Source organism: Thermobia domestica, chromosome 4, assembly GCF_964235325.1.
Source record: "Thermobia domestica chromosome 4, izTheDome1.hap1.1, whole genome shotgun sequence".
Classification (NCBI taxonomy): Eukaryota; Metazoa; Arthropoda; class Insecta; order Zygentoma; family Lepismatidae; genus Thermobia; species Thermobia domestica.
In genome coordinates this window covers 27,355,374-27,383,245 of record NC_137457.1, presented here as the reverse complement: position 1 = coordinate 27,383,245, position 27,872 = coordinate 27,355,374, and the positions used below count along the sequence as shown (strand labels likewise).

Here is a 27,872-nt window from a genome sequence, read left to right as displayed (position 1 = left end):
TCTTCCAATGCAGAACTAGTAAATTAATTACCTTTATAAGTAATTTATTCTAAGACAAACCCAGGTGGTAACATTAATTTTATCACATGTACACGATTGTTCTTTGTGTTTTCGTCCTCTGAGTCTAAAGTCTTATGAGCACTACCAAATGATCCAGCTGAATCTCGTGATTTTGTAAACAGTCTAAACGGGAAAGTGTTTCTAAGACTGCTACTAGCTCCAGAGCTTGGGCTAATAATTAACACACCACTATTTGATGAATCGGCTCTACGTAGAGAAGGTGGACGCATTGTAGTTGTCGTTGTGGTCGTAGTAGTAGTAGTAGTAGTTGTTGTTATTGGGCTTGGAGCTTTGCGGAGTGTTGGTGTGACTACATGAGACATTGATGGTTCATCAAAGTTGAAGAAATCCTGAAATATTTGTGGGAACATTTTCTTGAAGTGAGATGTAAAAGGGGAGAATTTGTTATCTGTTCCATCATTGACGTATTCATAGACTTTCATCATTCCTCCTGGCCAACTCAAGATTCGCAAATTGGCTTTACCGTGCGATGGTTCTGGAACGTCCTTGTGCTGGAACGAAACGGCCGGTTTACGGTCAACTGTTTTTGTAGTAGGCTGGGAAACAACTACAGTCCCAATCGTTGGTTTGGGTAATTCCTCTTGTGGTGCTTCTGGTATGAAATCGTGATGTTGTTCACCATGAGAAGTGTCTCCTCCTAAATGACTGTCAATCAATTTACTTCCAAGATTTTGAACTATTTGAGACAACATATGGGACACACCATTTCCAGAAGGAGGAGTAACGAGTTTGCTAGATGTATCTTCATGCGATTCCGAAGACAATGAATCAGCAACAATTATTTTCGTGTCTTCAGGACTAAATTTATCAGGTTTTAAAATCTGAATATTTTTCTCTCCTTCTGTGCTCTTCGAAGTTGGTTTTAACAAAATACCCATTTCCTCCAACAAGTTAAAATTACCGTCCCTCATCTTATTTAGGATATTAAATATTGATTGGAATTCATCTCTTGGTCCAATAGATTCTGCTCCAAGGAATGGGAAATCTTTGGTGAAACTAGGTCCATATGAGAGCTTATCAAAGCTCAAACCTTTGTCCTTTAAGATCATAGATTTTAAGCTATCTATCAAAGGGTTTTCTACTATACTATTCTCCCACACTGATGGATCTATTAGGTCATCATTTCGATCTTCGACACGTCTTTTATCATTGTTTTCGTCGTTTGAGTGGCTACCACCAAGTAAGTGCGAAAGTTCTGAAAGATAATGAGAGAAACGTTATTAGTAAGTTTACATATCTGAAAGAAGCTTTCGTATTAAATTAATTGTATTGTTTTCAACTACATTATTTGAAAGAACTTGTTGGAAGATAATCTATAGAAATTGTTCGCTAGTTTATTATTATTATTATTATTATTATTATTATTATTATTATTATTATTATTATTATTATTATTATTATTATTATTATTATTATTATTATTATCAGTGGCGTATTTACGATTTTGTTTCGGAGGGGGCTTTGATAACTTTCGGGGAGGGGGCTTTGCCTGAAAATGTGACAATTCTGTAAGATATTTCATATAGTTTACTATAGTAAGTAAGATTTCGGGGGGCTTAAGCCCGGAAGCCCCCTAAATACGCCACTGATTATTATTATTATTATTATTATTATTATTATTATTATTATTATTATTATTATTATTATTATTATTATTATTATTATTATTATTATTATTATTATTATTAGGGTTGTCCACGAGACGAAACAGGCTGAATTTTCGAGACAAGACAGAACTTTTTCAATAGACAGATACTTTTCGAGTCGAGACATTACTTCTACGATACCTTTTCAACACGAAACAGTCTAAACGCTTGTCTTGTTGGCAACCCTATACTTGAGATATTAAAAGAGTTACTTAAAACTAACATTGAGATAGTTAATTCTGTACTAAAGTACACCGTGTTTCAAAAAACAATAACCTGATTTTGAACGGTAATAATTGCGGAACATGGGACGTACCGCTAAAGAAATGGGTGTTGTTGGAATGGGCGTGGCCTAGAGTTTCAGAAAATCGCCGTTAGATGTCAGTCAATGCGTCTTCTCAGTTTTCATTCAGTCAGAAGTAAGATGCCGTCCGCTCAACACAAGGCGTTTTTTAAAGATTGAGTCAGTGATTTCGGTCTAGCGTGCTTTTAGTCTGTCTGCGTTTTGGCATTGATCCGCCTGCACTCAAAAATATTCGTCGTTGGTATCGCCAATTTGAAGAGACAGGATTCTTGTGCAAAAGTATGAATCCAGTTCGGCCTCGCACCTACGATGAAATGGTGGAATTTAGCTGTTGTCTAGATGTTGTTTGTGCTGCTACTGGTGGACACATGAAGCATTTATAATAGCATAGCTAAAACTTTTGCAATTTGTCCTACTTTTGTAGTAGAAATATGCTTTAATCAATACATATGGTTTTTAAAATCAGGTCATTCTTTTTGAAACACCCTGTATATGGAGTAAAAATTGGTAATATCGTGATACAGTGGGATATCAATAACTCTAAGGTGAAGGGAACAAACAAAAATTCGACTTTTTCGAGTAATCACGGTTGCCACAACAAAAAATCGAGATATCGAGGTGCCGCGTTCCTCATTAAAAGTGACTATATAACCTCTATAACTCAAAATTGTATTCATTCAACCTCTATAACTCGAAGTTTTATTCATTCAACCTCTATAACTCGAAATTTTAATCATTCAACCTCTATAACTCGAAGTTTTATTCACTCAACCTCTATAACTCGAAATTTTATTCATTCAACCTCTATAACTCGAAGTTTTATTCACTCAACCTCTATAACTGGATGTTTTATTCACTCAACCTCTATAACTCGAAGTTTTATTCATTCAACCTCTATAACTCGAAGTTTTATTCACTCAACCTCTATAACTCGAAATTTTATTCATTCAATTTCTATAACTCGAAGTTTTATTCACTCAACCTCTATAACTGGATGTTTTATCCACTCAACCTCTATAACTCGAAGTTTTATTCATTCAACCTCTATAACTCGAAGTTTTATTCACTCAACCTCAATAACTCGAAATTTTATTCATTCAACATCTAAAACTCAAAGTTGTAAAAGTTTCCTAAATTAAATAAGATGAATAGTAAAAAATAAAATACTAGACATGACTAAAACACAGTTACAGTACACATTAGTATCAATGACAATGACGTAAGAGCATATTGCTATAGGTTTGTGTTATCGGGATCACCGTCAAGAGAAATTCGAATTATAGAGGTAAACTCTGATTTGTAGAGGTTCAGAGATACAAAAATTTTAAGTTACCCAGTTTTCTAAGTATAATTATGAAACCCTTAAAATTCGACTTACCGAGATGGTAATTTTTGAACATTCTTCTTATAGAGTTATTTTAAACGCTGAGTGTTATGAATACTTCAAGGGAATGTGAAAAATTCGAATTATCAAGGAATTCTAGTTATCGAAGTTCGAGTTATCGGGTCCAACTGTATAAGTAATTTTATATTAGCATCTACGAGGACATATCTATGCATACAGTTGGAAGTTTATTTCGTCCCTATGTTTACACGTACTTCCTAGGCAATAGGAAAAATGTAAATCTTCCAACTCAATGCACGAATATATCGTGCTAGATGCTAATATAAAACAAGCAACAGCGTCACGTGTACGTCACGTGAAATACTTAAATTTGTACGACGTAATATTTTCGTACTCAATAATGAAACCGGAATTAGTAGTAGATTTTTACCACTTCCGGTATTATATAGTAGAATGATTGGAGTGAAAATGGAATATATTGTTACGCTTAATTGATTACAAAAAACAACTTCTCTTTATCTATTAGAGTTCTTACTTTGTATGGAATGAACGTTAAAACCGGAAGTGGTTGATTTCTATCACTTCTGGTGTGAGTAAAAGGATAAGAGAGAAGATGTATCTATCCTTAGAACGTTAAATCCATTTAAGAAAAAGTGCTTCTAGTTTTCCTTATCGTTTTTGCTCTATGTATTGTATATCAATATGCAAACCGGAATTTATAGTGGATTTTTATTACTTCCGGTTCTAGCACAGAGTGAAGGATGGAGATAGAATGCGTTCTAGGGACGTTTAATCGAAACCACTTATCGTTAGCAATTACCGTTTCTGCTCTATACTGATCAACGTTAAAACTGGAAGTGGCTAATTTCTCTCTCTTCCAGTGGATGGGTCACCTCCGTAAACGAACTGTTTTCCTAACCTTACCTTCTACACCCTGGAAAAAATTGATGGTGATCCAACAGGTTGTTCTTGACAGTTTTGTCTCGCATGAACGGACGACACGGGGACAAACAGGGTAAATATAAAAAGAGTTTGGGCGGACACATGAACAGACAGGGTGAATATATAAACAAGTTTGAACGGACACATGGATTGACAGGGTAAATATATAAAGAAGGTCAGACGGACGCATGGGCAGATATTGTAAATATATAAAGGAGTTTAGACGGACACATGGACTGACAGGGTAAATATATAAAGAAGGTCGGACGGACGCATGAGCAGATATTGTAAATATATAAAGGAGTTTAGACGGACACATGGACTGACAGGGTAAATATATAAAGAAGGTCAGACGGACGCATGAGCAGATATTGTAAATATATAAAGGAGTTTAGACGGACACATGGACTGACAGGGTAAATATATAAAGAAGGTCGGACGGACGCATGAGCAGATATTGTAAATATATAAAGGAGTTTAGACGGACACATGGACTGACAGGGTAAATATATAAAGAAGGTCAGACGGACGCATGGGCAGATATTGTAAATATATAAAGGAGTTTAGACGGACACATGGACTGACAGGGTAAATATATAAACAAGGTCGGACGGACGCATGAGCAGATATTGTAAATATATAAAGGAGTTTAGACGGACACATGGACTGACAGGGTAAATATATAAAGAAGGTCAGACGGACACATGAGCAGATATTGTAAATATATAAAGGAGTTTAGACGGACACATGGACTGACAGGGTAAATATATAAAGAAGGTCAGACGGACGCATGGGCAGATATTGTAAATATATAAAGGAGTTTAGACGGACACATGGACTGACAGGGTAAATATATAAAGAAGGTCAGACGGACGCATGGGCAGATATTGTAAATATATAAAGGAGTTTAGACGGACACATGGACTGACAGGGTAAATATATAAAGAAGGTCAGACGGACGCATGAGCAGATATTGTAAATATATAAAGGAGTTTAGACGGACACATGGACTGGCAGGGTAAATATATAAAGAAGGTCAGACGGACGCATGGGCAGATATTGTAAATATATAAAGGAGTTTAGACGGACACATGGACTGACAGGGTAAATATATAAAGAAGGTCAGACGGACGCATGAGCAGATATTGTAAATATATAAAGGAGTTTAGACGGACACATGGACTGACAGGGTAAATATATAAAGAAGGTCAGACGGACGCATGGGCAGATATTGTAAATATATAAAGGAGTTTAGACGGACACATGGACTGACAGGGTAAATATATAAAGAAGGTCAGACGGACGCATGGGCAGATATTGTAAATATATAAAGGAGTTTAGACGGACACATGGACTGACAGGGTAAATATATAAAGAAGGTCAGACGGACGCATGAGCAGATATTGTAAATATATAAAGGAGTTTAGACGGACACATGGACTGACAGGGTAAATATATGAAGAAGGTCGGACGGACGCATGGGCAGATATCGTAAATATATAAAGGAGTTTAGACGGACACATGGACTGACAGGGTAAATATGTAAAGGAGATTGGACGGACATGGACAGACGGGCAAATATATAAAGGAGTCTGTAGGGACACATGGACAGATAGGGTAAATATATTGTAAGGATCTCCACATCATAACAGAAGCACAAGTCAATACAACACGTGTTATTGATTACAAACAATGAAGCAGGCGACAAGTCAACACGGAAGACACGAAATCAAGACGGCAGAGACCTCGGAGGACCGAACCACCAAAAGAGACCTTCTATAAAAGCGCAGCCTGAGGAGGACCTGTCCCGGCCACCAAATATACAGCAGGAGAAACGTAGAAGACTTCGCTAAAACAGAAAGATATTGGATACGGATCATACTCAATCTCTTCCAAGCTCCAAAAGAAGAATTATACAGGCAGGCGGGACTAACGCCACTATCCTAGGAAATCGCAAGGCTCAACACCAGATACGGCCGTCAAATCAGGAACTCTCCCATTCTCACCAAAAACTACACTAACAACTACCTACAGAATAGAGACAACAAAAGCCTAATCTGCTGCCTACTTCATATGAGCCGATAGGAAATACAAACACGTAAATACATACATAGAGAACATAACACCTTGCACACTTTTCCCCTCAAAGAAGAACCCAAAAGCAATACCCCACACCACAGTACAAGCTACACGCATTTACCCACAAGGAAGAATTGAATAAACCACACATAAACAAACAATACAACAATACACACTTACACTATTAATGTCTATTTTATATCCGAGTAGAAGGTGAGACAGTTAAAAAAAAACACTACTACTACTAGTACTACTACTACTACTACTAATGATAATAATAATAAAACGTACCCTACCCTGAAAAGACTAAGCGACATGGACAAGACACAACTCACACTCACGAGAAAGACATACAGCCTTAAAGATGGACAAACAAAACACTATAACAAACGACAAAATATTTTTAAAGGGGATAGAGTAGCAACTTTGATAAAAATATCCTCCCTTCTGTCAGAAGGGGATCCTTTGGTCCGATGATGATGATGATGAGAACCTGGCATCAGTCTGACCATTGATCAACTAACCAACACCTGCTCCGAGGTCTCATTGAACGAGGGGTACACCTTTCCTTAACCCTAGGTCGCATTGGACTAGGGATCCTCATCACAGCCAAACCTCACGAAGCTGCCTTGGGCAGAGGGGGTATTCCTTCAAGACTCACCAAAACCTTACAAGTGCTTTGGAGACTGCTTTGAGAGAACGGGCACCGTGCAAAACACCGATCTCCTTCATTTGGTCATTAAAAACAAAAGACACTATTTATTCTTTGTAAATCAAATACATTGTATTTAGAAATCTTTATAATAAATTGGTGAAAGAGAAAAGACTCACCCGGACCGTTATTTGTCACTACCTATAAAATAATTTCAATATAAAGGTGATTGGACGAACACATGGACAGACAGGGTAAATATATAAAGAAGTTTGGATGGACACATGGATAGACAGGGTAAATATATAAAGGAGTTTGGATGGACACATGGATAGACAGGGTAAATATATAAAGGAGTTTAGACGGATACATGGATAGACAAGGTAAATATATAAAGGAGTTTGGATGGACACATGGATAGACAGGGTAAATATATAAAGAAGTTTGGATGGGCACATGGATAGACAGGGTAAATATATAAAGAAGTTTGGATGGACACATGGATAGACAAGGTAAATATATAAAGGAGTTTGGATGGACACATGGATAGACAGGGTAAATATATAAAGGAGTTTAGACGGATACATGGATAGACAAGGTAAATATATAAAGGAGTTTGGATGGACACATGGATAGACAGGGTAAATATATAAAGAAGTTTGGATGGGCACATGGATAGACAGGGTAAATATATAAAGAAGTTTGGATGGACACATGGATAGACAAGGTAAATATATAAAGGAGTTTGGATGGGCACATGGATAGACAGGGTAAATATATAAAGAAGTTTAGACGGATACATGGATAGACAAGGTAAATATATAAAGGAGTTTGGATGGACACATGGATAGACAGGGTAAATATATAAAGGAGTTTGGATGGACACATGGATAGACAGGGTAAATATATAAAGGAGTTTGGATGGACACATGGATAGACAGGGTAAATATATAAAGGAGTTTAGACGGATACATGGATAGACAAGGTAAATATATAAAGGAGTTTGGATGGACACATGGATAGACAGGGTAAATATATAAAGAAGTTTGGATGGGCACATGGATAGACAGGGTAAACATATAAAGAAGTTTGGATGGACACATGGATAGACAAGGTAAATATATAAAGGAGTTTGGATGGACACATGGATAGACAGGGTAAATATATAAAGGAGTTTGGATGGACACATGGATAGACAGGGTAAATATATAAAGGAGTTTGGATGGACACATGGATAGACAAGGTAAATATATAAAGGAGTTTGGATGGACACACGGATAGACAGGGTAAATATATAAAGAAGTTTGGATGGGCACATGGATAGACAGGGTAAATATATAAAGGAGTTTGGATGGACACATGGATAGACAGGGTAAATATATAAAGGAGTTTGGATGGACACATGGATAGACAGGGTAAATATATGAAGGAGTTTGGATGGACACATGGATAGACAGGGTAAATATATAAAGAAGTTTGGATGGACACATGGATAGACAGGGTAAATATATAAAGGAGTTTGGATGGACACATGGATAGACAGGGTAAATATATAAAGAAGTTTGGATGGACACATGGATAGACAAGGTAAATATATAAAGAAGTTTGGATGGACACATGGATAGACAGGGTAAATATATAAAGGAGTTTAGACGGATACATGGATAGACAAGGTAAATATATAAAGGAATTTGGATGGACACATGGATAGACAAGGTAAATATATAAAGGAGTTTGGATGGACACATGGATAGACAAGGTAAATATATAAAGGAGTTTGGATGGACACATGGATAGACAGGGTAAATATATAAAGGAGTTTGGATGGACACATGGATAGACAGGGTAAATATATAAAGGAGTTAGGATGGACACATGGATAGACAGGGTAAATATATAAAGAAGTTTGGATGGACACATAGATAGACAGGGGAAATATTTGCTATTCAAGAGCTTTGGTAAACCTATATCCTTAATAACATATCACGGTGTAATCAATCTTTACCCTACTATTACACTAGAATCTATCTGAGAAAGCTTCCTCGTGACTATATGACTATTGTATACTCTATCAGTGCCAAAACCTCGGGTTTATTATCCGAAGGGACATTTCTGGTTTGAGTTCTATCTTAAGCTGTAGAATCACGTCTCATGCAGGCCTTGATCTGAAAGGGCCGTTAATTTACAAATAATCAGATTCGCAATTTTAAGAGTGGCGCGCATACTTCACTTTTTATTTTTCAATTTATTACGATGACTTTAATTGGGGCTGCTATTTTTTTCACTCCTGCTCCGTCCTCATCTAGGGTTCCAACTTAATAATGACATCTTTCCGTTATTGTAGACACCATGTCTATCATCATTGCATATTTTCAGGACACACGGAGAGAAAAATCGAACTTGTTTAGGAGGAAAATATGTAGATTTCGTCTACACGCATCTTTCTTGCGCTGTTCTTGCTACGACTGGCATAAAGTACAAGACAAACCAACTTTTCTTATCAATTGTAAAGCTCCTAAAAGTGCATTAGTGCCACACATAGACCGTCAATAAGTCAGAGCTTGCCAGGGTAACAAAGCGTTAGCCACTGTGTATTGTCACCAGAGGGCACGAGAAGATTGGCCTACTTCTTCCTTGAATAATATGGATACTATCATATTATCCATAAGCCTTGATCTCTAAGGAAAAAAAGTTGGTTTTGTTTGTGGGCAAAGTACATTTGTGTTATGTGCAGAATTATTGTACTATATTGGAGCCACATTTGCCTTGATGGTTTCGTACTTTATTTTTCCCGTATATTTATTTCCAGCCAGAAGGAAAATCTAGATCCTGCTCAAGAATAGCATCGGTCTAGCATTGGATGAATCAGATTATATTCATCAAAGTATAAGAACTGTCTAGTATCGGTACATAATCAAATAATATTCATGAAAATACAAAACCAATGGTTTTTTGTATCCTTCACGTCCAGATGAAGTACACAAATGATTTTCCGTCTATTTGCGGCTGAATAGATTGGTCTTATCCACAAGATAAATTTAAGGAAGATGTTCACTGAAAACAACGTTGGTACCATAGTGCGATCGAATTTTCTCATTACGGCGCTGCTGGCGCTAGAAAGAGTTGAGGCTATCGTTTATTAGCCTCCAGCATAACCCATACATTTGATTTTGTACGCTTCTTCACGTTATTAGTGGCTCAGTATAAGTGAAGGAAGTTGTGTTGTTTGGGCTAATACTAAATACGAATAACAGGAGAGGCCTGGTTAGTCGAATTAAGCTTTTCAAAGTGCGCAAAATTTTCTCGGCCTCAAGGACACAAAATACGTTAAAGCAAGCCTGGTTACTTTACATAAGCTTCTGAGAGGGGCGCAAAATTTTCTCATGATAAGGAACGTAAAATACGTAAATGCAGGCCTAGTTAATTGACATGAGCTTTTCAGAGAGGAGCAAAATATTCTCGGGTTCAGGGACGCAAAACATGTAAATATAGCCCTGGTTAGTTGACATAAGCCTTTCCGAGGGCGAAAAATTTTCTCAGGCTCAAGGGCCGAAATACGTAAATACAGGTCTGGTTAGTTTATATAGGTTTTTCAGAGGGGCGAAAAATTTTCTCGGGCTCAGGGATGCGAAATACGTAAATACAGACCTGGTTAGTTGGTATACACTTTTCAGAGTTTCGTGCCAGAGAGTTCATTTAATACAGGATGCAGAGCCCTGGTTCTCTTTCGCTATGACACTGTATGCACCCAAAGTATGGTTAGTTTAATTTCTTTCTGTTTCTTAGGAATTTGACGTCTCTCTTTAGCACTGTTGCTATATAAGACTATTTTATTTTACTATTATATATATATATATATATATATATATATATATATATATATATATATATATATATATATATATATATATATATATATATATATATATATAAGCTACTATTTTAAGATTTTAAAAAATGTAATGTTTCATGTTAACTAAAAGCACCACATAGAGTTGTCTTACCAAGTCCTGGTACTAATATGTTGTTAAGTAATTGTGATAGTTGAGAATGCGTGGCTTGAGTGTGTGTTTGAAGAAAAACCAGGACTATGAAATATTTCTCCATTTGCATCCAGTGGTCAAGTCTTGTCCTCTGTAATGAGAAAATGCAAACATGATATATATAAATACTTCAAAATTTTTACCAATATAGAGTAAGTGAAAATAATACAGTGGGGAAAAAATCAATTGAATCGACCATTAATAAAAGGGGTTATGTTCCTATACATTTAAATGAAATACATCCTCTTTTAACAATAAGTTCAATTGTAGACATACCAGAAACTTTTACAGATATGTCTAATACAGATGTTATGTTTTTATTATTTAATTTTAAGGAATGTATTTTATATTAAATGTGCAATTCAAGTCTAAATTTCAACGAACCTTCTGATCGTGATGTAAACATTGCAGAATTGTATTACTCCGCCAGTCATCGGATGATTGGCTATCGGTCAGTGCTTCTTTCGAGAAGCACGTGTTTGTACACGACCCGCTCGGGAGAGTAATACTCCCGGAAGTACGTTTTATCGCGCGCTATTCTAGCCAGCTGTTTTACGCGCTATCCTAGTCGGTTGTTTTAAGTTGGTCACAAAATCTATCATTTAGTACAAGGGGAACAAAACGAGCCTTATATCATGGAGTACAAGGGCAACAAAACGAGCCCTGCGGGGCTTCTAACCCGTTCCCACTACTACTACTACTACTTATCTGCACAAAAGTAAGTAAATCACATTTTTGAGTATTATTTTAATTTAAAAAGTGTTATAAAAATGTAAAAAAAAATGTTTAAAAAACTTTCCTCGGGCCGGGTTTGAACTCACGCTAAAAGAGATTTTCGTTACTAGCGATATAGCGCTAGCCCACTTTTTTTTAAATATATTTATTGAACTGTATTAACTAGTACATTGCAAACACTGTCGGTACATTACATCAAACCAGTATACTATGGAATCTTACAAGATCACTTTGAGGAAATTAGCAAACACAGATGTTTCATTCAGATTGATCATAGGAAAAGTCTTATGAGCATATTTTAAGTATAAATAATATTCCTCCACTGTACACTTTGGCGTAGAGGACATAGTATAATACACCCATGCCCAATAAGCCAATTAACGGCATTGAGTTTTGTATTGGGATACCACACATAGTCCGGAAAGGCAAGTATACGGCGGTCAAAATAGTTAGCTGGTTTACGACAGATCACCGCAAGTAATCCACATAAAGAGGTCCAGATGGGAGTCGTATCAGTGCACTCAGACTCACGATGCAAAAGAGTATCCAGTCGACCGCAGTGCACACAATTAGGAGAATCAGAACGATGAATAGTATGAAGTCGCTCATTGGTAGGGTGTAAGTCATGAATAAAACACAACCAAACACTACGAATGTCCGAAGATAAAATTTTGTTGTGCATATTTCGCCAGATCGCATGCCAGTCATAGGTGGGAAACTTATGACAAATTCGGGGTACAGAATGACACATAACACTGTTGATTAAAGTGCCATACAACATTTTAGTGGACATGGTACAAGCCTCGGGTAACGGTGGGCCATATGCCCATGCGGAAATGAGTTCCCGCACATATGCAGGACAATGACGAAAAAAGCGGATGTATGGCGGATTATTTTCAGTTAATGAAACAGTCCAGCACGATATCCATTGCGATGTGTGAGAGTCAGAATCAACAAATAACTTCAATCCATTACGCATATAAAGAGCTTTGCATTTTTGTCTCACATTAGTAACTTGTAATCCGCCTGTAAAATATGAACAATAGGTAACATGTCGTGGGAGTCGAAAATAAAATCCACTCCACAGAAACCATCCTATGAGAGAGTCAATCTTCCTTGCATAACACTCAGGCAGAGGAAAGATCTGCGCTGCATACCACACTTTAGAAAGAATGTAAGTATTAACAAACCAGGTGCGTTGTATCAAATTCAAGCTCCGACCTTTATTCTCTGCACTAAGTAGGCGTAAGTTCTGAAGAATAGGGTCCCAAATTATATCTGTCAGCACGTCAGTTCGAACTGTAAAGGTAATACCAAGTATTTTGACGTGGTCATTTATCAGATACTGATGGTCAATAGAAAAGTGTGACGTGACCATGGAAGCATTATATAACAATAACGTCGATTTATTCACATTGATTTTTTCACTACTCACCTGCATGAAAGTCTGTAGACACTGTTCAATATGCGCAAACTGTTCATTCGTAGTGAAAAGGAGCGTCACATCATCAGCGAAAGCTTGAACATTGATATCTTGAAAATCATGATTCACTGATGAGGGGAGCGACATTAGATGGTAGAACTGAGGTTCAAGCGCCAAACTAAATAAATATACAGATAAAGCACATCCTTGTCTTACTCCACGACGTATGGAAAAGGGAGCCGTAAGGTGGCCATTTATTTGCACACGGGAAGTGGCGGAAGAGTACAGCGCACAAATCAAGTCAATAAATGAATCAGGAAACTTGTAGGCTCGTAGAACATTGTAGAGATAGTCGTGGGATAAAAAGTCAAAAGCATTTTGGAAGTCCACTGATAATAAACATGCAGACATGCGCTTAAATTTAAAATATTCAGTGATGTCACGGATCTTGCTAAGAGCAGAAAACACATTCTTGGTGGGATGAATGGCTGCCTGAAAATCACTAATAATCTCGTGACAAACAAGTTTCAAGCGTCGTGCTAAGACTTTAGAGAAAAGTTTCATGTCAGTATTCAGTAACGTTATAGGACGGTAGTTCTGTATGGTCACCGGACAGTTCGTTTTAGTTATGAGGACAATGACACCTTGATTATCAATGAAATTGTGATGCCTTAAGAGCTCATTAAAAAGGTGGCATAACTCCGCTCCAACAATATCCCAATAGGAGACATAGAATTCATAAATTAGTCCATCTGGACCGGGACTCTTGCGATCTTTACATGTACGCAATGCTTCTCGGACTTCCGTCGGAGTAATGTCCGCCATTAATTGTTGGTGTACGTCGGGAGACAGTTGGGGCATTGTCTCCGGGAAATATGTCTCTAGTGCCGTAGCATTGATTAAACCAGTTCGATATAACGAAGAAAATGTTCACACACATGAGTCTTAAGATCATTAAGATCCGTAACTTCGCCAGCACCATCCATCGTAATAGCTTCAATGTAGTTCTGTTGACGTCGCTTCTGCGATTGAATATAGTGGTAAAAGGAAATGCGTTCAGATTTACAAAATGAGGCAGATGTGGAAGCCGTCTGATATCGTTCAAGAGCTCGAAGTTGTATGCGTGTAATCTGCGCTTTAACCCTATGAATATGACTGAGATTTTGAGGGCTGCCGGGTTGAGACCAGAGATCGTTTAATACAGCGTAGTAATATTCTAATGTCTGATGAGTCTCGCGCTTAATTTCTTTTCCGTACCATTGGAAAAAACGTTTTATGTGGGGTTTAACGTAAGAAGTCCATCATTCAGAAATAGTTGAAAAGTAACGTCGTTGACGTACCCAAAATTGCCAACGTTGACGAAAATCATTCCTAATGGTAGCTGGATGGAGAAGTTGAGCATTTAATTTCCAGTAACTTCTACCATGCGTATGCGAGACACCTGTCGGAATTTTAAGAACACAATAAACCGCTGCATGGTCGCTAAATGAAACTGGACATATGTCCGTTTCAATGATATTTGAACAGTGAGAAGACGTTATGTACCACCTATCTAACCTGGACATCATATGACTATTCTTAAAAGTAAATTTAGGCACCGTCCAATGATTCCACCACACATCCCGGAGCCGCAACTGTTGTATAAGGCGGGTAAAAGTGACACTAGGGTTGAAGATGCCAGTGGTATCGATTTTCCGTTCCAGTACATTAAAGTCACCAGCCAGAATAATAGGATCACAATTATCTGGTAAAATCTGCACTATTTCCTCGTTATAAAAATGATCACGAGAACGCCTGTTAATTGTTCCAGAAATACCATAAACGTTCACAATATTAAATCCATCACAAAATAAACTGATACCACGGCCAGAGGGAAATCGCTTAATGCGTTCGACGACAATACCCTTTTTGATTAAGATAGCAGTACCCCGATTGTTGGGTCCGATATTCACAATTGCATTGTACATTGGCAGAAATTCAAAACATTCAAAACGGACCTCTTGCAGAAGAATGATGTCGTAACCACTTAGCATAACAAAAGTTTTTAAACTATTTTGTTTCGCTGGATGGTGAATGCCAGCGATATTTATTGTACATAGACGGCGCACGTTAGGTCTAGTAGGAGACGGAGAACCTGCCATCAAGTTAATAAATACATAAAATAATAAAGCAATTTGAAAAAATAACACCAAAAACTGGATAAGTTGTGCAAAAATACACCTCACTACAGAGGGGGGAGAGGAGAAATATTGCATCCATCTGAAACTCAATCGCCACCACTCGTCCTGAAGTTTGCAAAGAAAGAAAAATAAAAACATAAATAGAAACAATCCGGTAAACATCACATGAGAACTGCGCTGCAGGGAAAGCAGAAAATAAAATATATGGCATAAGAACCCAAGGGCACGTGAGCGGTGCTGACGAGAAGCTATACACAAGAACTTACGAAGCAGTAGGGTCTGTTTCACCACTCTTTTCACGAGACTCGCCTGTAGCAGAGAAGTTGTTACAAACCATGTCAGAGTCAAGGTCACCACCACCGCCGCTATGTGTTTCCGGGTCACTCACACTATCTTGGATTGCTTGGCTAACACTGTCTGTTTTATTTGAGAGCACTTTTCGTTTTTTACGTCGCCGTAGTTGATTTCCATGAGCACTAGTAAAGGGCAAAGTAGATTCAGATGCATTTTCAAGAGTTGTGGCTGATTTCTTAGTAAGCTGACCATGAGAGGTAGACAATGGGACATCATTCTGCGACGTTGCCAGATTGGGCGGGGCAGTTTGTAACACTGAGTTGGTCGAGGGCCACTGAATCGGGTCAACACAATCTTGTAAGGCCGTAGTACTTGGCTCAGGTTCTGTTATGACATCATGACATAAAGTAGGAAATTCTGTAGGATCCTGAACCAAAGGAGGGGGAGCTCGAGACACATCACGAACATTCGTGGAAACACTGGGCCGTAAAGAAGGAGACAGTGAGTTTAACGCGTAATGCGGGGTTTTCGGGAGATTACCAGTGGATAAAGCTGTCATACGAAGGTCGTCCTGTTTGTGCTGAGGACGAGGTAACTGACGAGGTGGTACCTTGCATTGGGAAACAAGATGATCCGTACTCAAACAGCGGAAACAAGTATGCAGCTGTCCAGGATACACAATTGAAGCCTTATAACCCATGAAGTGGAGTTTAGAGGGTATATGTTTCCCCAATTCTATATAAACTGCGCGAACACCATTCAACACAGGGTATTTTAAGTGAGTGCCCCACTTTTCATGTACTATTTGTTTAATCTCACCATATTCACGCAAGGTATCACGTACTACATTATCACTAAGTTCACACGGCAATTCAAAAATACGGACTTTAGTATAGTTAGTAGTAGCATCCAATATATTCACCACACAGGAAACACCAGTCGAATGACGGAAGGGAACAGAGTCTGGCAAAGTACGTAAAGCTTGTTCAAAATTCAGAGCTGTATCCAGTTTTACATATACACAGAAGTCTTCGTTGTGTAATTGAATTGCAATCACTTTGTTCATCAGATCGGAAAAATTTTCACTTAACCATATGTGTATTTCAGCCGGTGACGGTCGTAATTGTCTGAAATTCTTGTCAAACTCAAATTTTAACGTATTTCGTCGAATGGTATTCATAACGTAGTACTACTTAACACAATTTTCAGTAATTAACACCACTATACAGTCCTAATCACAGGACAAAAAAAGAAACTAAAGAAAAAAACAAAAGAAACGAAGGATATGCTTTCACGGAACGCTCAAAAACACCTTCACACACCATGAGAACTCACGGTGAACTGGTCCACTCGGCCACGAGGACCGACAACAACAATAGTCTGAATTCTGCTATTTGAATGCAACGTGGCAAGACATAGATAACGCCAACCAATCAGAAGTGTGTTTTCCGTTCCTACTTTCGAAAGCATTACTCTCCTGAGCTAGTCCTGTTTGTACCCTGTCGATGTTTTACTTATTCCCCGCATGTGGCCATGTTGTTAACTGTGATTCGCGCTAAAGTTGGGTCAAAACTACTTTCAATGAATGCGTATTCTCTTTTATTGCATTAATTCAATTTAGTTCTTAGATAAAGTGTTGCTTCTGTTGTCTAATTCTAAGGAATTCTAGTAATGAACCTTATAAGCAAGAACTATTTTCTTCTGCCGCATGGGTGTTCTATGGCTCTCTAACCAATAAAATCAAACAATCACCACGTGTATTTGTTTACATGAGGTACTGAACGTTCCTTGAATAAACTTTAATTGCAAGGGTTTGTATTAAGTAATCAGCTAAGAAATCGAACCCAAAGAGATGTGAGGATTATAGAACTATTAGTCTCATATCTCATGCAGCTAAAATTCTGCTCCGAATACTGAACAGAAGGTTATATGAAAGAACAAATAAAGATGTTAAGGAAGAGCAGTTCGGGTTCAGAAGAGGCAGGGGCACAAGAGATGCTGTTGGATTATTAAGGGTGATCGGTGAAAGATTTATAGAAAAAGAAAAAGAGGTGTATGTTGTATTTATTGATCTAGAAAAGGCTTTTGACCGCGTGAATTGGGAATTGTTGTTGGGAGTTCTAACAAAGATAGGGTTGGAATGGAAAGATAGAAGACTCATAAGAAACTTATACATGAACCAACAAGTAAGTGTTAGGATAGGGGAAGAACTGACGGAAGAGAGTGCAATTGGAAGGGGAGTTCGACAAGGATGCTGCCTCTCGCCAACACTATTTAATGTCTATCTAGAAGAGATAGTGAAAAAGAGCCTACATGATGATGATGGCATTTCGGTAGGAGGTAGAATGATTAGATGCATAAGATTTGCAGACGATATGGCCCTTGTTGCAGAATCTGAAAAGAAAATCAATAAAATGTTAGAAAAAATGAGAAAGGGCTTTGAGGAATATGGGATGAAAATAAATGTTAGAAAGACAAAAGCCATGGTGATTGGAACGAAGGGGTCTGTGTCAAATATAAAAGTGGGAGGGGAGAAAATATAACAAGTGAATAGTTTTCGATACCTGGGTAGTATTCTTAGTAATGACATGAAATGCGAACGTGAAATAAAAGCAAGGATAGGAATGGCGAAAGAAGCCTTTAAAAGAAAGAAAAGTCTGTTTTGTGGGACCTTGAACAAAGAGTCGAGAAAAAGACTCATAAAATGCTTCGTGTGGAGTGTTGTACTGTATGGGGCGGAAACGTGGACATTACGTAAAGGTGACGAAAATCGACTGGAAGCCTTCGAAATGTGGGTGTGGAGAAGAATGGAAAGAATTAGTTGGGTCGAGCGGAAAACGAATGAGAGAATGTTAGAAATGGTGGGTGAGAAAAGAACACTTTTAGATATAATTAGGAAGAGGAAGAGAAACTGGTTGGGACATTGCCTAAGAAGAAATTGTATCATGAGGGACTTCCTAGAGGGTATGGTGGCGGGAAAGAGAGGGAGGGGGCGAAGGAGACTACAATTAATGGATGATATTAAAACAGAAAGATCATACGCGAAGACGAAAAGGTTAGCGGAGGACCGTGGAGCATGGAAGCTTCTCAGCTGCGGCAAGTGACCTGCCAATAAAGGCAGAATACCTATGATGATGATGATGTATTAAGTAATGAATAACATAATTAAGGCGTTCTTGTCGCAACTTACAATGTCGAAACTTTAGAGATCAAAATGAAAAAAAAATATGGAAAGAAGTTATTGACCACCTCACTTACTTCCCATAGATCTTATTGAACTCCAAGATTCCGAAAAAGAGAAAGGTATCATGCTATGGTATTCTCAATCAGATAACAACGAAGTGAAGTTAGAGCGTTGTTAACGCATGGATTCAATAGGCACTTGTTCCGAAGCCCTACGAGTATAGGGTCTCCATGCTAATTTGTGAATTGCCAATGATTTGCCATAAAAAATGGTACTATACACAATAGTCTAGATCAAGACCATACTAAACTATAAAATAATATTTGCTGCAGTGTTTTTGTATTATAAATAGATATTGTGATTTGTGTGTGATATTGCATTCCTGGAATAGTGACTTCTGCCATAATGCTGCCTCGCATATATGTGGTTCCATTTAAATTTTATTCCTGTGGATAATTATCGTAGAGAGTCTAGCACACGAGTTTGACCAGTAACCCATAATATTGTTAAACGGTATACAGTGAAGTGAATCTTATTCGCAATACATTTTCTGAAAGCGTTCGACGTGTATGTGGATGCAGTTCGTTAATAATTATACCGAATCAAATGGTGCAAATTTAATTTTACTTACAGAAACTACTATTGTGTATCCTCATCCTTCTATCTTCTTCACATTTTTAAGTAATTATTAGTTTTTCGACAATTTTTACAACCTCAAAATCGTACAAAAATGTTATTTCACATTAAATTTTACCAAGTTATTTTATTAAAAAAGAGATATTTCATAAATCCCGCAGTAACACTTCATATTTATACTTGTATTCTGTTGGGAAATATGTTTGGGTGGAAAGTGCTCGCTAATATGCGAATGGCGGTTACGTTGTTAGGAAGCCGGATGTATAAATAATGTAGTTCATAATGTCGGATATTTTAAATGTGTTTTTTGATATGTGTAATAAGGAAGATTTAGAGCATAGAAATTGGGTCTAGAAGTGGAATTATAAATATGACTTGTATTTAGCAGAGAGTGCAGGGTGCACAGATTTAGAATAAAGATTTACAGGAAGAATTCTAAGTATTTGAAAGATAATTATATAAATAAAGCAAATTACTTTTATACATATACAAAAAGTGTAGGGTGTCTCTAAAGTCTTTATCCCTAATCAAAGTTTAATACGCGTAGTTTGAAAATGGCTCATTGCATATGAACGAACGAAACTTCTACGGTTTGAAATAGGGAGTTTTTAAGTTCATACATATGTACAAATATCGTTCGATATCAAAATTAGGTTTTAAAAAAAGATATAAATTTGTTACAAAGTTAAAATAATGGTAGTTAGACTATATCAAATTTTTAATTCACAAGTGTTCAATGTTGCCTCTTTCGGCCGCACAATATAAATCGATAGTCGAACCCTTTCGATACCTTGAATACGGATGCGAGTTGGCTGATGATTGGAGGGAGATGTCCCTGACGTGCATTGCTCCTGCACACTAGTGACATCTCTTGCAAACGAAACGAAACTTCAACATTTCCTCTTTACATCTGTATGGGAGGGGCTTCATTCAAATACGATTAGGTATCTTCAAACTATAACACGTTGAAATTGAATGAAAACTTTTGAAGCACCCTATACATTAGGAAACGGAAAAAATCTTTAAGTTTTACGTCCCACGGTTATGCCGGTTAGGCTAAAGGAGACGGTGATAATGAGTGAAATGGAGGAATGAAGAAAGTGGGAGGAAACGGGAGAACCCCGAGAAAACCCACGAATACGGTGTTTATCCACCACAAAGTCCACACGGCGCGAGCTGGGATCGAACCAGGGACCCCAAGCACTGGAGGTGCACGCTCTACCACTGAGCCACCGCGCCCCCACATTAGGAAACGGGTATCAAGTTTATTCAATAAGTGGGGAGAAGAATGTTATGAATGTTCAGAATGTGAAGAATGTTATTATTCCATTTTGTAGAGAAGAATGTTATGAAAAAGGAAGTAACGAACGAGCGAAACTAAATGAAATCTTAATTAAAGATCAAAGTGATCTTGTTATTGTGTGGTCAAGAACAGCGAAAGGTCACCGGTGAGTGGAGCGAAAAAAAAAAAAAACACTTGTGTTGTTGTTCGTCGAGGATTGAAGTTGGAAAAGCTTCGCTCAGCGACCAATTGCTCACTTTCACTCTGGGTTTTCCCAAGTTTCTGTATCATCCTACTTACAACTTTAGCCCTAATCAACAATTCAAAGTAAGAAAGTAGTAGTAGGACGCAGTCTCTTATCATGTCGCGACATTGCACAAAAAATAATAAATAAGTAAAAATAAAAATGTATTATTATTTAGTGGGGGCGCGGTGGCTCAGTGCTACAGCGTTCACCTCCGGTGCTTGGGGTCCCTGGTTCGATCCCAGCTCGCGCCGTGTGGACTTTGTGGTGGACAAACACCGTGCTCATGGGTTTTCTCGGGGTTCTCCCGTTTCCTCCCACTCTCTTCATTCCACCATTTCACTCATTCCTCATTATCGCCGTCTCCTTTAGCCTAACCGGCATAACCGTGGGACGTTAAACTTAAAGATTTCATTTCATTTTTCTATTATTATTTATTATGTGTATCGTGTTACTTCTAACGGGGCACGGTGGTCCAGTGGTACAGTGCTTACCTCTGCTGCATGGGATTCCTGTATCAATCGCCGGCCAAGTAAGTTTGTGGTGGACATCATCGTGTCCATGAGTTTTCTCGGGTTACTCCAGTTTCCTCCCACACTTTCATTCTACCAATTCTTTTAGCAGCATTCACTTGCCTAAATCATTCGTCTCCCTTAACCTAAAGTGTATAATCGTGGGACGTTAAACTGATAGATTTCATTCCATTTGGGGCCGCGGTGGCTCAGTGGTAGAGCGTTCACCTCTGGTGCTTCGGGTCCGGGTTCGATTCCACGCCCCGCCAAGTGAACTTTATGGTGGACAAACACCGTGTGCGTGGGTTTCCTCGGGGTTCTCCTGTTTCCTCCCACTTTCTTCATTCCACCATTTCATTCATTACTCATCATCACCGCCTCCTTTAGCCTAACCGGCATAATCGTGGGACGTAAAACTCAAAGATTTCATTTCATTTAATTTTTTCTTACTTCTACGCAACCGGAACAGAACCATATTAACTAAAAGCATGCTAATTTGCTGCTGTGTTTCCTTACGTAAAAGAATTGATCTCTACAAGTATTGTTGTTTTTTTAAAGTATAAAATTAAACTATTATATTGAGAAAGGATGACAAGATAGAATCGCATAATACTGCAATCAAACAAAATTTAATGAAGTAATAGAAGCAGTGACGCCCACCGCATTTTTTTCTTTGGAAGAGGCAAAAGACTGACATATAAGTACAGTCATAAATAGACACACCATGATCCACGCGTGCACACAGAGGAAGTCGGGGCAGAACGGGGTAGTGGGGTGGAATGGGGTACCTCTCCAATTTCCCCCACTATGATGCTGCAGCCTTGTTGAAGCAGCAGGAAACTGAGTGTCGACTCCTTACCGGTATGTGAAACAAACATCGTCAGTGTTGGAGAAAGCGTCTGGCATATGCGAATCGTTTTAGTGTTTGCGCTCTGTTTTTCGACGCCTTTTGCAACATCAATAGAAACAAAGCCCAAGGAAACTCAAATTAAGAATGCACAGAATGCTGAAGTAGTTAGTATAGTTTCAGAGTATTATAGTTGTAGTATGTTTTATTGACTATAATATATAATCTTTCCCACGCAGTTACCGCTGGCAGCATTTTTGCCGATCCCAAACGTTTCAGCATTCTTGCCAATTTGATGTCGAGAACATAATCCAAAGAACCGCTGCGGGGCTTCTAACCCGTTGCTACTACTACTACTACATTAGCTGTGGATCTATATAGTAAAAGGGCAAACGTACTACTACTACTACTACATTTGCTGTGGATCTATATAGTACAAGGGCAAACTTATTTTAATGAAAGAAGTTTAATGAAAATTTTAAAACAATGATCGTTAAATCACTTTTTGAATATTATTTTTAATCTTATTTTAACGAAAGAAGTGTTATAAACATTTTTAAAAGTAGTTAAAAATCTGTCCGTAGGCAGGATTCGAACCCTCGCCAAAAACATTTTCGTTATTAGCATGTTACGCTAGACAACTCGGTTACCAGAGCCGACAACAAGAGTCGTTTACTTTGTGCTATATGTAGACCATGTCTTGTGATATCGCATCTGTATCGACCAATCAGATCAGAGGATATGCTGAAACGTTTGGGATCCGCAAATATGCCCGCTGGCACCATATGAAGCACCAACATGTGTATAGGGGCGGAACGGGGTAGGGTGGAATGCGCTACTGATACCACATTGCAACCAAAAGAAGAAACCCAGATCAGCGAGAAATGTCTACAAACTGTTCCAGGAAGTTGTTTCCTTGTAGCATTGAAACCAGGACCTTCGTCGTCTTCCACAGAATTACATATCCCAGATTGACTACGATTTCAGGAAGTAGACCTCTTGACGAACCGATTCCAGGACCTTTGACGTTAACCACAGGAAGAGACATTCCGGACGTGACAACACATGACGGTGATTTATACCATGTCCCTGAAGGGTATTTTACCTTTCCCAGAGTTAAGACTGGTGGCAGAAGACTGACCACAAACGAGGAAAAACAGTAACTTAGATAACATCACCGTACAAATCAGCATTGGAAACAATAGCCAATTAAGAGGAAGCAAAAGGCAAAAGAAAGAACAGGAAGCAGGAGGGCAAGGACAAGCAGGCGAAGAGGACAGATCACACACTTGAGTGTGCAGCAGAGCTGGCAGCAGCAAGGAAGAAGAAATTGAAAGCTAGTTCATCAGAGGAAGCTACATGCGTTTACTGTGCTGGGTACTATTCCCAATCCAATGAGAGATGGATTGCCTGTATGCTGTGCAAACTTTGGTCACATTATTCTTGTGCAGGTGTAGATAGTAACGACGACCAAGAAGTTTACGTTTGTAACTTCTGCCAGACGTAATTCAGTGTACCCCATTGTGCCCCGTGTGTTCACGTCCATGTGAAAAAACATTATTTTCGATAAACACATTTGTGTCCTTGGGTTTGGACTCATATAAAAAAAAAAATACTGGTGCTTTTTGTACCTAAAACTTCAAATAATATATTAACTCCATTTTCAGTATTCACTTGTCATTTTTATTAACCTTACATAGTCATTTATATTAAGTGCCCCGTTCCGCCCCGCCTTCCCCCACTTCTTGTAAAACAATTAGGGGAAGGCTACGATTATGCCAAATTATATCATTCTAATCCTACCGGAAGCATTTAAACCTTCTAGGGTGTAAAAAAAGTTTCCGTATAAATAACATGGGGAATTTTTTTCACTTCCCCATAAGACCACTCTAAAGTTGGAATTTTTTTTATTTTTGGTGATTTACTTCGGTAGCGATAACGAAAACGTACAAGCACACCGAATTTCAAATTTTTATTCCAATTTCAAGTATCTAAGGTAAGATTATAGGTCGAAAAATTTTCCATTAAATTAACATGGGAAATTTTTTCATCACTCTTTTAGGCAGCTTAAAAATTAAAAATATTCACTTTTGGCAATTCTTCAGTTGGTTGGTCCCGAAAAGCTACAATTATGCCAAATTTAATCACTGTAGCCCTGCAGGAAGCGCACGATAATTTTGAGGTGTAGATGATGTTCTATATAAATAACATGGAAAAGATTTTTTTCAGTTCCTTATAAAACCTCTAAAGTTGGAAATCTTTAATTTTGGTGAATTTGTTACATAATCCGATAGAAAACGTCGATTTTCAAGTTTTGATTCCGACTCCAAGTACCTCAAACATGATATTATTGTTCTAAAAAAGGCACATTTACATAACATGGAGAATTTATTCATCCCCTTTGAGACTCCTAAAAACTAAAATAATCACTTTTGGGCAATATTTCTGTGGATTACTCCCGAAAAGCTACAATCATGCCAAATTTCAACTTTCCACGTCAACCGAAAGGTACCTATAAGTTTATGTTAGTGAGTTCATGTAGTTTTATATATAGTGAGGATATACCACTCCAGAATCCACTTCCAGGCTGAGGGGCGTAACTCATGTAAATTTACCTACCACAAAATTGCTCAGACTATGTAGCAAACTTAATTGATAGGGTTAACTTTTCCTTAGATGGAAGAGTTAAATTTATTAAACACTTGCAGGCCCACAATTAGAGGGAGTTATGGGGGCTGGCCCCCTAAACTTTCCGTGCCTCCCAGGCCTCAATACAAATTTCTATTATTAATTCAAAAAACACAATTTAGATATTTGCAAGATAATGTTTGGCTACTTGGCCTCCATAACATATTCATGCCCCCTCCAAACCTCTGTGGCTGGTTGCGGGCCTGAACACTTGTATGAAATAATTCATAACAATTATGTATAATTATTTTTATTTGATAAATTACTGTCACAGTGTAGCAAAATCCAAAATATCACTTAAACTCAGCATGATGTGCTTATTTTGTAAAAAAATACGCAAACTCGATTTACGGGCCGTTCAAAAAAATTTGTGGCCCCTGATCCAAACCCTAACAATATATTTCAATCAAATTTTTCTTGTAGGCCTTATATCTGGAGAACTAGATATAGTGTAGCCAAACCCAAACTATCACTTAACTCAGTATGTGTTTTCTTTCTTTTTTGTCTATAGTGTAGTGTTTATATTTTTACTATTTGTGTAAATATAAGAAGATATTACCTGACCAGGGTAGCAGTGCGGTTTTGGGAGGATGGCGCTACTGTTGTGTTTACATCAGTTTCTTGGCAAGCGCGGTGGGACAGGGGAGCGGAGAGTTTCACTCTGCAGTGTATCCAACGGTTTTTAAAAGTTGCAGATTGGATGTTATGCATAGCCTAATCTCTTTACGCTTAATAAAGAATGCCGTAAGTTATGTGGTTGTAGTGGACCATTCCTGCAGTAACGCAGATGTATTGTGAATAGTGATATATGAATGGAAATTACCAATTTAAGAACAACCCAGCACAATTAACAATTGAGTGAGCTTCTATCAAAAGTTCTAGTGTTTCTTGCGAGTACTCTACAATTTATTTCCTCCGATGATTTTTTGCCCCGAGCTTTCCTTGAATTTGTCCCTATGCATATTTTATGGACTTAAAAGAACTACAGACAGTCACCAGCAAATAATGAGTACGCATCCTACATATCTTCTCGTCAAAAACCTCGGAACGAGTAGAATCAACCAATTTTAATTCGTTCTCTTTGCCACAGAGAGCACCTGATCCTTTGTACAATACTGAGGTTAGTTTGTTCACAAGTTAATATAGAGGGTGTATTTTTTCTTGTTACTTAAAATGTTCTGCAAATAACTTCAATAACTTTTGTTTTAATTTGAGCCAGGGGTGGATCCAGACTGAATGTTTGGGGTGGGTGGTCGTTCGAATTCAAATCAACGTAAGAGTGTATTGCAAAAAAAAAAAAAAAAAAGTAAAACAAATGTAGAAAAGGAGAAGTAACTTTTGTCTTTAATTTCTAGAACAGAAATGGCCACCTGCGATTTCAAAGGTGGACATCTTTTTGAGCAAGAACGCCAAGGTAAGTAATTTCTTGATATTTATTGCTTTATTTGACTTCTGAAACGTAAAAAAGAAAAAGTAAGGCCTACCTATTTTAGGGTTTATTTTACCTTCATAATGCAAAGGTGAAAATTCTTAGGTTTTATTTTTAAAATAAAAAAATATCATATTCTGGAGGGTGGGGGCAATCGCCTCGATCGCCCAGCCCCCTGGATCCGCCCCTGACTTCAGTATATGCGTGAAGTGGTTTATTATGAGCGAGACAAAAATAACTATGATAGATTGATTACAAGTAATCCGGTTAGAAACACTGCTGCTTGCATTTTAGTTCCAAAAGCGGCCGCCCGCACTCGTTCGCTGGTCAGGTAATACATTGGACCTATGCCTATATACTTTTAAAGAAACTAATAAATTCTTCATTTTGGGGGCCGCAGGGGCTCAATGATAGAGTCCTCATATTTGGTGCGTAGGAGTCTCTGGTTCGATCCCAGTTCCCAGCAACTGGCTATGTGGTTGACAAACAGCGTGTACGTCCATTTTCCTTTTACTTTCTTCATTCCACCATTTCGTACATTATTTTGATTACTCCCTTACCATGGGTTAACGTAGGACGTTAAATTAAAAAAGAATAATAGGCTATTGGTTTAATTTATTTAAAATAAAATCTACATAATGTTCTTTAAAAATCAATGATATTGCCTAACATTTAAAAACCTTAAAACTTTGCATAGCATAGCATAGCAAAGTCTCTGAGCGCGTTAATGCAAGGGTGCCCACAAAGGGAGGGGGGCTATGACGCAAACTGCGTCATTGAAATATTTGGGGGGTTAAAAATCTATATAAATATGTTTAAGGGGGTGTAAAAATTAATCGAAAATATTTTTTTTTCATGGAAGAAGACCTACGGATAGACAAGTGGGGGTGTGTGCGTCATGGACATCAGGGGGCACCACTGGTTAATGTAATATTTTTTCTCAAAAAGAACCAATTAGCACAATTAGTTTAGAAACGATTATGCTAATTGAATACAAAATACTAAATTGAATCAATAGGACTTACCTCCAACGTTTCTTCTTAAACCCATTTGAAATGATTTCAACAGTTATGCCGACAAGGTCAAGCACTAAAAACAATTATAACAATTAATGGGGCGTGATTATCAACAAAAAACATTTCACCTTTCCATTTGTCATTTGTTTGTGTTTCGTAGTGTTGGTATTCAATAGTGTGTATGTGTACGTTGTGGATATAGATTATAAAACTTATAAATAAAAGAATAAAAAAAATATTCCTGATAAAAATATGTCAAAATACATTTCTTGAAAAACGTTCTAAAAATATTTGAAACTTGTGAATCGTT

General features: G+C 37.8%; 1 protein-coding gene and 1 non-coding gene across 2 annotated transcripts; both read right to left on the bottom strand.

The window, feature by feature from the left end:
• LOC145683282 (uncharacterized) lies at window positions 1–27,709 on the bottom strand. Its single transcript, XM_081754648.1, has 3 exons — window positions 27,572–27,709; window positions 11,054–11,183; window positions 1–1,276 (listed from the first exon to the last, which is right to left on the bottom strand). The coding sequence occupies exons 2-3, from the start codon at window positions 11,160–11,162 to the stop codon at window positions 45–47; spliced, it is 1,341 nt and encodes a 446-aa protein (XP_081610774.1). The 5' UTR covers window positions 11,163–11,183; window positions 27,572–27,709; the 3' UTR covers window positions 1–44.
• Window positions 20,712–20,783, bottom strand: TRNAW-CCA (transfer RNA tryptophan (anticodon CCA)). The gene has a single exon. It is a non-coding gene; the product is annotated as a tRNA-Trp (tRNA).
• Window positions 27,710–27,872: the final 163 nt, after the last annotated feature.